The following is a 12,230-nucleotide window of genomic DNA, read 5'->3' on the forward strand; positions in this document are numbered from 1 at the left end:
TAATAATAATAATGAAGAGAAATAACCAAATATAAAAGAATCATTTATTTGTTCATTTATTTCTTAACATATTTATTTATATATTTTTGAAGTATTTATTTATTGACATAGAGTCAGTTGGCAGTTTATTAGGAACACCTAGTTAAAGCTAATGCAGTCTAATACAACAGTTGTGCAATAGTATTAATTGTTGTGAGAGAGTTGTTTTTATTCAATTTAATTTAATGAATTATTTTTTTTAAATATAATTTATGTTTTATCCCTTTATTTTTCCTCATTCTTTTCCCTCTTGCTATACATGTCACACTGTATTAATCTCTGCACAGACCTGATTTGACTTGTGAGTGAGTTTCAGTATCTATTGAATTTTAATGTTGTAGTCAGGTATCCCTACCTGTTCTTCTTCTGTGGATTATGTCATGTGTATCAACTTGTGTCTGTATATTTGACCCCCAGCTCCCACAGTGGCCCCCAGTGGACTTGCAGGAGGAGGAGGAGACCGCAATGAGCTCATTGTCACCTGGACGGTGAGTGGATGACTCACAGTGCATTGTGTATGTGTGTGTGCTGTGTGTGTACATATGTGCACTGCAGCATAATAGAAAGCAGTTTAATTGTCAGTATTTATTAATGTGAGTCATCTGATCTAATGACCTGCAGAACCTGTAGTTTCAGTTGGTAATTGGATTCATGTGGGTTTATTGTGAGTTTCAGTGGTGGTGACTACATTACTGGTAAAACTTCATATTGAACACTGTCCTGTTGTGTCTGAGGTTTCAGGTACATTGTGTTTGATAGTTAACAGGCTGATAACAGGTGAAATGTAGCTCAGTCCCAGGTCAGCTAACTGTTAGCTTCATCACATTTCCTTTCAAATGTCACACTGATCATTGTTGATGTGAATCATAAAAAATAAACAAAGTAGCTATGTGACTCAGCTACAACAGTCGTTTCAGTGAAGTCCATCAACACTGTAAAACAACCAATTCAAATAATAAAGTATTGAATTTACAACACATATAAATCACTCACTACCAGGCTTTATGGTCACTCAGACAGTTTGAGAAAAACACATTTAAGACATGATATTTAATACATTTACTTGTGGACCACTAGTGGTCTACAGACCACACTTTGAGAAAGGCTGTTCCATGATTAATAACCATGACTTTCAAACTTCATACCCTCAGTTTAAATCCAAAAATTGTGATTCTTATGTACATCATCATAGGACGTCTGCAGGACTGTGGACAGTCTGTGAGAGAACCATTAATACTGATGTTACAGTTGGACAGCCTTCTCACACACACACACACACACACACACATACACACACACATTTGGCTTGCTCCCATTCGTCTCTGTAGAGGTTCACATGTCAGTCTTCTCCTGGATCCCTCAGCCCATGGCCAGAGAGTACCAGAATGGGGACAGCTTCGGCTACGTCCTGGCCTTTAGGAGGAAAGACACGTCGTCGTGGACGGTGGTGCGGATTCCCTACGTGGAGTCGTCCCGCTATGTTTACTACAATGAGAGCCTGACACCGTACAGTCCCTTCGAGGTGAAGATCAAAGCTTACAACCGCAGAGGAGAAGGTCCCTTCAGCCAGATCGCTGTGGTCCACTCTGCAGAGGAAGGTGAGCCAATGACCCCTGACCCCAACCTCCAGTCTTTATGTTAGAGTTGAAGTATTTTTTATTCAGTCATCAACACAGGTCAACATACTTGTCAGAACTAACTGTTGCATAAAGCTTGTTATACAACAGTTAGTTCCGACCATGTCATTTAATATACAGTATATTTGATCATTTGAAAATATTTCCTGAAATAACATTTGAATTAAATGATGTCTGGTCGTCAGAAAAGGATGAAGGGAAGAAGCTTGGATACTTTAGCGCACACCTGAGGTAACGTGTAGCCAGAATAGCAAGCCAGTGTGCGCTGTACAGGTCAGGACAAGGTTTATGTGTTGCTAAGCAACAGTCTAGTACCAGTTCAATTTGTGTTGGCGTAGAAATAAACAAACAAATCATAATCTTTTGTTGCTTATTTAACTAATATGGCGCTTGCAGAACTGTTGTATAAAAGCAATATCACACTCGAGGTCGTGATGTTGGACTGAATATTTATGTAATATAATTGCTTAAATAGCTACTTTAACCCCTGCAAAATTGGTTCTCTCAGAAAAATGAAGTTACATGGCCCCAACAGCAAATAAGCATCTTTATTAGAACAAGATATACAGTACATGATTATAATAGAGGAATGGGGCAAAAACTGGAAAAGTGCAATGCTGAGATCAATGACCTCTGAATGTCACCAGGGGTCAGATAAAAATTGCTTCAACGTGTGAAATAAAACCTTGGGGTATGTAGATTATATCCTGAAACTTTCATGCTTTAGTCATAAAATGCACAATTGGTTTGCCTCCCTGCCTCACTACAATGGATCAGTGTGATCACAGTAACCAGCATTATTAATAATACGTAATAGTCAGACTATTGAATTTATTTTATGTCTAATGTTACAACTCCAGCGAACTTTGCATTACACAGCAACTTATTCATATTATTTGTAACATAATTAAAATTATTGTCATAATTATTATTTTTATGAACATGAACTATTTGGATTAATCTGATCACTCTACAGTAGCTTTATCAGCCATATCAGGAAGATGTTGCTATCAGTGATGGTTTAATAAGATATTATTGTCATATTGTGTATATTATTGTGTAGTGAAACAGGTGGAGACAAATTAAAACTGTAATATTGAACTTTACAGCGAACATGAACTGCCTGCACCTGCAGTACTTCTTATAGCCATGAGAGGGCCACATCAGCTTTCAGCAGCCTCACCACAGTCAGCTCACTCACTATTGCTGACAGTGACATGAACATCAGTTTGTTCCTCTATTAATGACATATTGAGACAGTGTACACTGTGTGTTGCCTGTTCTGACCTCTGACCTCCTCTCAGAGCCAAAAGTGGGACCGTCGAGCATCAACGCCACAGCACTGACCGCCTTTGAGATCCAGGTTTCATGGGAGCCCGTCCAGCAGCTCAGTGCCAACGGCATCCTCAGAGGATACGAGGTGAGCACAGCAGACATGATCTGAAATGTACCATGGCTCCCTTTAATGTAAAAGCAGAGGTAGCCTTCAACAGGGGCGCAGAGTGCATACCAGGAAGTTTTTTTGTGGTTTAGTGGTTTAGTTTTTGTGGTTAGAAAAGGATGATTTATCCTCCATGTGTTATAAAATAAACTAAGCAAAAAAAAAAAAAAAACCTTAGTGTGAGTGCAGTCGGATTCTCTCCGCACAGCGATTGTCTTTTCCTGAGTCCTTATTAGTTCTCCTTCAGATCTTTCCATGACCTCATGACGTTTTCCATCGAGGTCGAGGAGATGTGGTTAGAGAGGAGATTATTTTGACTTTTCGACCGGAGCCTCTCTGACTGTCACAGAATAAAGGCCTACAAAAACTAAAAAAGCTTGTTCACCACAAAATATGACAGTTATCAGTTTGCAGTGTCTCTTCTTTTTTTATGACTTAAATTTTGTTACATTCCATAACTCCACAATATGAAAACACAACAGTCTCCAACCAGTAGTAATTCATTACTTTAATAAACATGAAACATTAATATCAACTCCAGACAAACAAACAAACAAACAAAAACATAGAATAGAAATGTCCATTAGGTTGTCCAATGTCCACAGCACCACTGTCAGAATCATAGTCCTTGTCGAATAAACATTAAAACAGTGTCACAATGTCCTTCTTGACTTCTGCTTGGTTATTTGCAGTTGTCTGTCACTTTCAATATGTACACACACAAAAGGTGAATAACACCACATGCTTCCCAGCTGTGTGTAACAACCCTCATTTGTTACAGATGTTACAGACATATGCATCCATGAGAATAGAAAACACAGAACTCCCTCCTGTCATTTGTTTACTTTGCTTTAAGACACTATCTCAGCTCCTGTCAGATCATTTCATGTTATTGATGTGATTTTGTAAAATTTCTCTTCTTGTTTCTTCAGAGAGAATTTGTTTAATTACATCTCTCATTAGATTCAGATGTGTGGGTGCAGTTAGATCAGTCTTCGTCCTAATAGGCTGACAAATGATACCACATCATAATATTGTTTCTTACTATTACTCTACTAGAGTCTGTCATTCCTAGAACCACCATCGAGGGACCTAAATCAGTCCGTCTATGCAGATTTGTTGATCAGGTCTGAAAAATATGTCTCCAGTAATTTGCTTGGATGCCGATTTGTTTTTGATTAGAGTTTATTACAGAGTTTATTTTAAAAAACCTTTGGTCTCATATAAAAGGTTGTAATGTTGTTTCTACAACAGTTCAAACTCAGTTTATCTATTGTGATTGTTTTAATCTCCAGTCTCATGTTATCAGTGCTGACATCAGCAGGATCATTACCTGTTGGTAAAATCACTTTCATTGTGTCTTATTGATGAGGATGGATGCTGTCAAAAGAAGAATAAACTGTCACTGAGGCTAATGTGTTTCAGCTCAGGCTTGTAAGTGTGTGTTTGGCATCATGTGCTGTGATCAGATCCGGTACTGGCGGCAGCACGAGCGGGAGGCAGCGGCGGACCGAGTGAGGACGGCAGGACTGGACACGACAGCCAGGGTGTCTGGACTTCGACCCAGCACTCGATACCACATTGCTGTACTGGCGTACAATAGCGCCGGCACCGGGCCTCCCTCACCACGCACCACCGTCACCACCAGGAAACCACGTACGGCTGCAACACTCACGCACAACATGAGCACTCACAACAACAACGTCCTGGTGTGTTGTGTGTTCAGTTAGAAATGAGTGAGAGCGATCCAGCAGATCAAACCTGAGTCTGGTTTTATATCAGTTTCATCAGACTTAACAAGAGGCTGCTCTTACTTTTCATCTGTGGAGTGTCTTCAAACACACTGCGGTGCGTTTGGCTCTGCTGTCAAACATTCAATTGATCTGTTTTATAATGGAACACATGATGACATTCTGGACAGTGGTGCAGCAGTGAGGCTCACAGTGAAAAGGATTCTGGGTCTTTCTGTATGGCGTTTACATGTTCTCCTCCTGCCTCCTCCCACTGTCCAAAGACTCTAAAGTGTGAATGGTTGTTTGTCTCTAAGGCCCCGTTCAGACCTATTCAGACCTGTTCAGACCTGTTCAGACCTGTTCAGACCTGTCCAGACCTGTCCAGACCTGTTCAGACCTGTCCAGACCTGTCCAGACCTGTTCAGACCTGTCCAGACCTGTCCAGACCTGTTCAGACCTGTTCAGACCTGTTCAGGCTTATTCAGACCTGGTATTAACATCCATCTCATGTGATCTGATCACAAGTGGACAGCTCTAAGTTCAGGTTTGAATACCCCCAATAAACATTGTCTTCTCTGCAGTTGGTTAGTTACAGTAAATCCTCTGTAGGAGGAACAGCAAAGACAGTTGTAGCATTAAAATAGAGAATGTAACTGAACAACAGCTGCAAAGACAACAAGGTCAGTAACACTGTGATTCATTATCATGTTGTATTCACCACTGGTAGTCAAGGCTGATAAAACACAACCCCAGAGTTTTCAAAATAAAACACAACCCCAGAGTTTTCAAAATAAAACAGGTCCAGCAGAGTTTCTGAAAGTCTCTGCTATAGTTAAAACTCTGGAGTCATGTGGAGGTCAGGAGTAAACGGTGGACCCCACCTCTCACCCAGTGTCAGCTGGGATTGACACCACTGGGAGGTAATGTCACCTGGTGCTGGTCACTCTGCTCTGAACTGGAACTTTCATGTGAAGGCTACAAACAAAGTTTTACAAAGTGTGAGATCATTTGAAGGTGATGAGCTTGAGTCACTCCTCAATCTCTAAACCAGTTCTGTGTTTACAAATGTGTTCCACTCTTAGATGTTGATTCACTGTCATCATTTAACTTCCATAGAAACACACAACGTCACACACAGGACTCTTCCCCTCAGGCAGCAGCCAGTGGATGATGTCAGTGCTCAGGAAGCAGAACAGTAGGAAACAGTAGGATTAGACCTGATCCCTCCTCTTACTGGAGCCACATCGTCAAGTAGACCTGTCAGTTGAAGCTATTTAGTTGTGCAGTCAGTATAAGTGTGGATGTTGGGAGTTTACAGACCTTTTACTGAAACAGCTTGTTTTGATAAGGGATTCTCCTCTTGGTGCAACAATCTAAAAGTTGAATTTTGAAAAGTGTGAATGGATTTAAGTACTAGCTGCAATGTGCTGTATCCTCTGCAAAGAACATAGTATTTGTTTATGTGTCATATTCACATAATCTTAGGACTTTAATTTTCCATTTTCCTTCACTCTCAGGTGATTGTCTTTTCTTAGGTGAACTGCTCTTCTGGTATTATTGTTTTTTAATCTTAGTCTTAATGATTTCAAAAAGTCATTTTTAAACAGGTCTGTGTTTCTGTTTCAGCTCCTAATCGTCGCCCAGGCAACGTGTCATGGAAGACAGATGGTTCATGGGTAATGGTGCGGTGGGACCACGTGAAGGCCATGCACAACGAGTCAGTTGTGCTGGGCTACAAAGTGAGTGCTGTTTGACTGAACATTTGTGTACTGAGTACTGAGTGTACTTCAGTTTACTGAAGTGTTGACTTGAAGACCCTAAAACATTTTCTCCATTAGCTTCTGTCTGTGAGTGATGAGGACAACTTTCACTCATTTCTGGTTATTTGAAGTGACAGATTTATGTATTTGTTTGAGTTTGTCATTGTGCTATCCTCACTGGTTTGAAGTAGGCGGGGCTCAGGTGTCATGTACCTCCCTGGACCAAAAAGGATTAGACAATATTTTATTCAAACACTGATGATGTCTGTGAGGCTGTTTGTTCATGTTGCTAAACCACACCCACATAGTCCTGAAGAAGCTGATTGGCTGACCTAATAAATAAAACACTCCATATAGACTAAAGGTAGATGTCCATGTGTTGTTTGATTATCAAGCAGGTCTAGCTTCTATATTAACACTGTGAAAGTATCAAAGCCTCAGTCCACAGAGAAATGCACACAGCCTGTATTCAGAAACTGAGCCTTAAAACCAGCCGTCAGGACTTCTGAAACTTTGTGATGTCACAACAAAGAAGTCACCACTATCAGCCACGCCCCAAACCCACCCCAATCCCCGCCTACCTGGACCCACCATCCAACCTTGCTGGATTTGGTTTCTCTGAGTGTTTACCTGAAATCGGCTATATTTATTCGATCACTCAGCCAATCAGAAGAGAGGCTCAGAGCCTCCTCTCTTCTGATTGGCTCACCGACCTGTTGTTACTAGCACTCCAGAGAGAAGCCTGAGAGAGCAGATGTAAATCTACAATGAGATGGTTTTTGGTTCTTAAGACCACAAATATGTCTTCTTATGGATCAACACTTCAAATAAAACACAGAAGAAGAGGGAAATATGGAGCTTTAAGATGCAGCTGCAGAAAACTTGAGGCTTGACTTTGTCTGACCTGAGACCTGAGAGCAAAGCACCAATGTCTGAAGGGCTAGAACAAGAAAAAGGGGAAAGAGACACTATGAGAATTACCTTACACTGCACAATTTGGATATTAAATGATTAAATTGTTTGTGTTGAAGAACTTGGGGAATTCAGACTTGCAGTGTCCTGACTTAAACTTGAACAATGTAAAAACTCCTCATGTTCTGTGTGAACACACAACCATCTGAGCCCAGAACATACACACAGTTTTACCTGTGGAGAGCACCTGGGTGCACACACACAGCTAACAACATGAGAATCTCCTCTGCAGGTGAGAAATGAGCAGCAGTAAAAATATTGCTGAACAAAATCAAAGATCACCTTTATAAACCCTGGACCAACTTATCATCACAAGATAACTGCTGTAACAACAGCACTGCAGCACACACTTTACTAAACATGTTAGATTCTACACACGTCACTAAACATGTTAACTCCTACAAACATCACTAAACATGCATCTTCTTAGTGTAATGTTTTTAATAGCGTAATATGATTCAGTTTCTCTGTGTTTTATCAGGTCCTGTACAAACATGAGGGCCAGACGGCGCTGAAGGTTCTGGACAAGGCGAAGACATCCGTCAGTCTGCCGCTGCCAAAAGACAACGGTTACGTTGTGTTGGAGATTCGGTCCTGGGGAGAGGGAGGGGATGGGCCAGCACATGAGATCATAGTGTCCCGTGACTCAGGTGAGATACCCAGAACACACACACCACAGCTGGATCTGTAGAAGTACCACATCACTCCAGTCCTCTGAGGACACCTGGTTTTACGGAGTGCTGTTTTCCTAAGACTAATGTTACCATGGGAACATTGTAATCAGTGACACCTGCACTGAGCAGTAGCACCCAACAACAACAAACATTATTTGTGGTTTGGTAGCATTTTTATGGAGAGAGCAAAGAGAAGAGAAATAGTTTTAAACACAAATGCAACATGCAAAGTACCAAAGCCTGCAGTTCCTCTCATGGCCACTAGAGTCTGGCTCCAACAGTGAGTCAATCCCCATAGGGTCCCATCTTTATTTACAGTCTGTGTCTCAAACACAAGGAGTGAAATGTTACAATTCAGTGTGTGTGTGTGTGTGTGTGCGTGTGTGTGTGTGTCCATGTATATGTATAGTTACAACTACACACAGTAGGCTGCTGTCACAGAAATAAATGAAGTAAAAAAAATAAGTAATTTCTTACCTCAAAATGTATTTTTTCCCTCTAAAACTGTCAGTGTCTGTCGCAGGGTGCTACTTCCTCACATGTGGAATCAGCACTAAATTGAGCAGGTGTAGTGCATCAGGTGATTTTTGATTCAACCACCAGTCTCCTCTACATGTTTAATACAGGTCAGGAAGCCAGATTTAAAAGGCAGGAATGTGAAAACCTTTCCCTGTTCTGTCTCTGTCATTTTATGATTTAACTCATGGATGAGTTGTGGTCCAAGTTGTGATTGGATAAAATCCTCTATCAGAAGCATCCTGGTTACCTCTGACCATAACATCCCCACTTCACATGCACCAGGGGACTTTGTTGCATGTCGACTCCTGGAGGGGTGGGGGGGGGCTCTAATTAACAAAAGATAAGATAAGACAATAAGTCTGTTTATTTGCAGATTGTACAGTAAAGTTCTCACATGATTGTGTAAAGTTTTTTAGGTTTGTGTTTAATAATACTTCAGTTCTGGGCGGTGCCTTGATACAGAGTGACCCCTCTACAGAGACTGAAACAGAGACTGTTTTTGTTCCAAGGCCGTGTTATCTGAGAGATATGGACGAGAGGATATCTGTTATGTTGATCATAAATATGTCAGCAGTATCTAAAACAAACATGGAACAGTTTGATATTTAGATTTAGTTCTGTAGTGACAGAGCAAAGGTGTAAAGGTCAAACACCAGGACTGAGTGTGAGCCTCAGAGTTTATTTCACTTCCTGGTACATTTCCATCTTCACCAACACGTCTGCTCATACAGCACCAGTGACTGAGCTCAGTGCAGCATCTGTAGTCGAAGGTGTTCATACAGAAATCTGCACTGAAGACACAAAGTAAAGAGAAGCACTGTATTCACAGTATGAGACACACACTGGCGTCTCCACTGACTGCAGCCTGAAGAGGTCTTTTATGTTGAAAACACCTATGTGAGTCAGGAGAAAAAAGGTGCAGCCACACAGCCCAAAGCAGGCTGCAATGCATTATGGGTTATAATACATTCCTCCAAGAACCATCGACTAAATTTGAACTTGTTCCTCAGTCGGTCTGGACCAGGAGGGAGAGCTGTCCCTGCTCTGACACAGTGATGAAGCATGGGTTCATCCCCCTGCAGACTGGGAGCACTGACCACAGCTCTTTGACCCCCTCAGCTCCTCACACCTGCCACTTTCTCCCACATCCCGAACTGTGACTCTGAAAACCTGTTGGTCTGATCCCAGACCAGGACATGAAGCACCGTTAATCAACTTTATTCACTTCATATGTGTGTGGTCATAATGTTGGAACCTGTTTACAGTGTGAGCTGCAGACTCATTCAGCAACAGTACACTTTGTGAAAATGAGTGGTTACATAACCTCTGTCTGTGTCTCACAGGAACTGGAATGATGGTCCAGAACGAGGCCTCCTCCCCCAACCTGTCGTCTCTGCACCTCCTCACGGCCCTAGTCTCCCTCGCTCTTGTGTCTTTGTCAGGCCTGTGATCTTAGCCGGTCTCTGGACTCTGAAACTGAAGCTCTCCTGTGTCTCAGCCTGAGTTCTGGGTCAGGGGTGGGTTCTGGTTGTTGGGGGAGGTCGTAGCACTGCAGGGATTAGAGGGATGGGGGAGGAAGGTGGGGGTCAAGGTTTCATTTTTTTAATAAAATGAAAACAAAGAGGGTCTTTTTTTAAAAAACATCTGGATGGGTTGGCGGGGAGGGAGGGAGGGAGGGACGGAGGGAGAGAGGGGCAGGAAAGCCCTGTCTGATTGTGTGTTCGTGTACAAGTGTCCATAAAACCATGCCTTATGGGGACCATCACATCTGTGGCTGATGCACCTCCAGACAGACTTCAGGTGTGTCACCTCTGACATCACGACCATGTGACAGAGGTCTGTGTGTTCACACTGAGAGCAACATGACTGAGCATTGGAGGGGGGGGGGCTTTAACACTTTAATAGACAAAACACAAACACCTTCAGAAAATCATTTGCAACAGAAGTTTTTCCAGGGGACACTACAAAGTGATGAACCAGGCTGTTTAATGCTTTGTGACTTTTGAAGTGAAAAGCACTGAACAACAAGTGAGTCCCAGCCTGGTTCTTCACTTTGTAGTGTCCCCTGGAAGCACTTCTGTTGTTGTGTGAGTGACTGATGAAGATGTTTTCTGAATGTGTTTGTGTTTTATTTGCATGTGTTTTCTTAACATGCAGCTGGTTGAGCTCTCTGGGCCACTGTAACAGTCAGTGTTCAGCACATCCCCACAAAAAGTTTTATAACATCCAGGAACAGAAAGATACGACTCAAAGACCAAATTATCCTGGATCCAATGAAACAACATTTTCATATTGCTTATCTAAACCACTACTTTGTTCTTTGTTCTTTGAGCTTTGGATGGACACACGATAATTTCCTGTTCATCAGGTGATCAAGTGATCTGATCATTACCAACTGCTCTGTAAGGTTATCTGTAAAGATAAACTTTCATGTCCAGTGTGAAACCAGCAGCTTAAATATAATGAATTCATCAGAGGTACACATGAGATTTAAAGAAGCCACAGTGATGAACATGAATGCAGCAGCTGAGGTTGTGCTGTAGAAAAGAAACAGCTTGACATGAAGCAGTCAGAGGGAGGGATGTTATCAGTAACAGATCTGCATCACGAGAGAAAAATTGTGAATTCTACAGTTTTCTATTAAGTATAACTTAAAGGTGCAGTATGTGAGAATTGTCTGTCATGTCTGTCTGTCAAATATGGAGCTGGGGCCAGGAGGTGGTTGGCTCAGCTTAGCTTAGTTTAGCTTAGCGCAAACCATGGAGGCAGAGACACACTGCTGGCCTGGCTCTTTCCAGAGATAATTAAATCCACCTGCACCCTTTTAAGCTCACTAATGAACAGGTTATATCTTGTTTTGTTTTTAATTCAGTGTGTCCTTCACACAGAGCCAGGAGAGAGTAAGTGTGTTTCCCCAAACGTCAAACACCAGGTCAGGACAGAAGATTATCTGTTCTCTGGGTCGACACATCCAGCTACTGCATCTGAAAATGATTCTGATTTCTAGAGGTGGAAAAGAGTGAAAGTTTTACTTCCCCCTGTAGAAAAGTTCATAAAGGTGGTTTCATCAGTCAGTATTAAAATCAGTCTTGTTAAGCAGATATTACTGACGCTTGTCCCTCTGAACCTGGAGTGGTTCTTGCTGCTCTCGTTGCTCACAGTGTGAACACAGAATCAGACTGCTCCTCTGTAGATCTGTTCATGGTTGGTTTTCAGCTCCTGCTCACATCTGTGTGCTCGTTAGTGTTTTTGGCATCGGCTGTAATTATAGCAAACTGCAGAGCTACATCATTGCTCCTGATGAATTTAATGTCTGAGTCTGGAGTGACAGAGAATGTGTTTACATTGTTGTGCCTGCGTTGTTTGAGTAATTCTGACAACAGTGTAAAGAGCTTGTGTTCAGTCTCACTGCAGGTCGCTGTGACATCACAGATCAAAGAGTTGGTCGGTTATCA

The 12,230-nt window shown here is 41.8% G+C and overlaps 1 protein-coding gene across 1 annotated transcript in view; it reads left to right on the top strand.

The window, feature by feature from the left end:
• The window catches only part of cntn2 (contactin 2), a 65,219-nt gene extending 54,808 nt beyond the window's left edge, over window positions 1-10,411 (top strand). The window contains exons 17-23 of the mRNA XM_023424651.2: window positions 457-527; window positions 1,403-1,637; window positions 2,981-3,096; window positions 4,587-4,773; window positions 6,477-6,589; window positions 8,064-8,232; window positions 10,119-10,411. Coding sequence (XP_023280419.1) covers window positions 457-527; window positions 1,403-1,637; window positions 2,981-3,096; window positions 4,587-4,773; window positions 6,477-6,589; window positions 8,064-8,232; window positions 10,119-10,225 — 998 coding nt within the window. The 3' untranslated portion in view covers window positions 10,226-10,411. The remainder of the gene's footprint in view (window positions 1-456; window positions 528-1,402; window positions 1,638-2,980; window positions 3,097-4,586; window positions 4,774-6,476; window positions 6,590-8,063; window positions 8,233-10,118) is intronic.
• The last annotated feature ends 1,819 nt before the right edge of the window (window positions 10,412-12,230 follow it).

The sequence above is a fragment of the Seriola lalandi genome, unplaced genomic scaffold (genome assembly GCF_002814215.2).
Source record: "Seriola lalandi dorsalis isolate HSWRI2012SDOR001 ecotype SW California unplaced genomic scaffold, Sedor1 jcf7180002054748, whole genome shotgun sequence".
NCBI classification, from domain to species: Eukaryota; Metazoa; Chordata; class Actinopteri; order Carangiformes; family Carangidae; genus Seriola; species Seriola lalandi.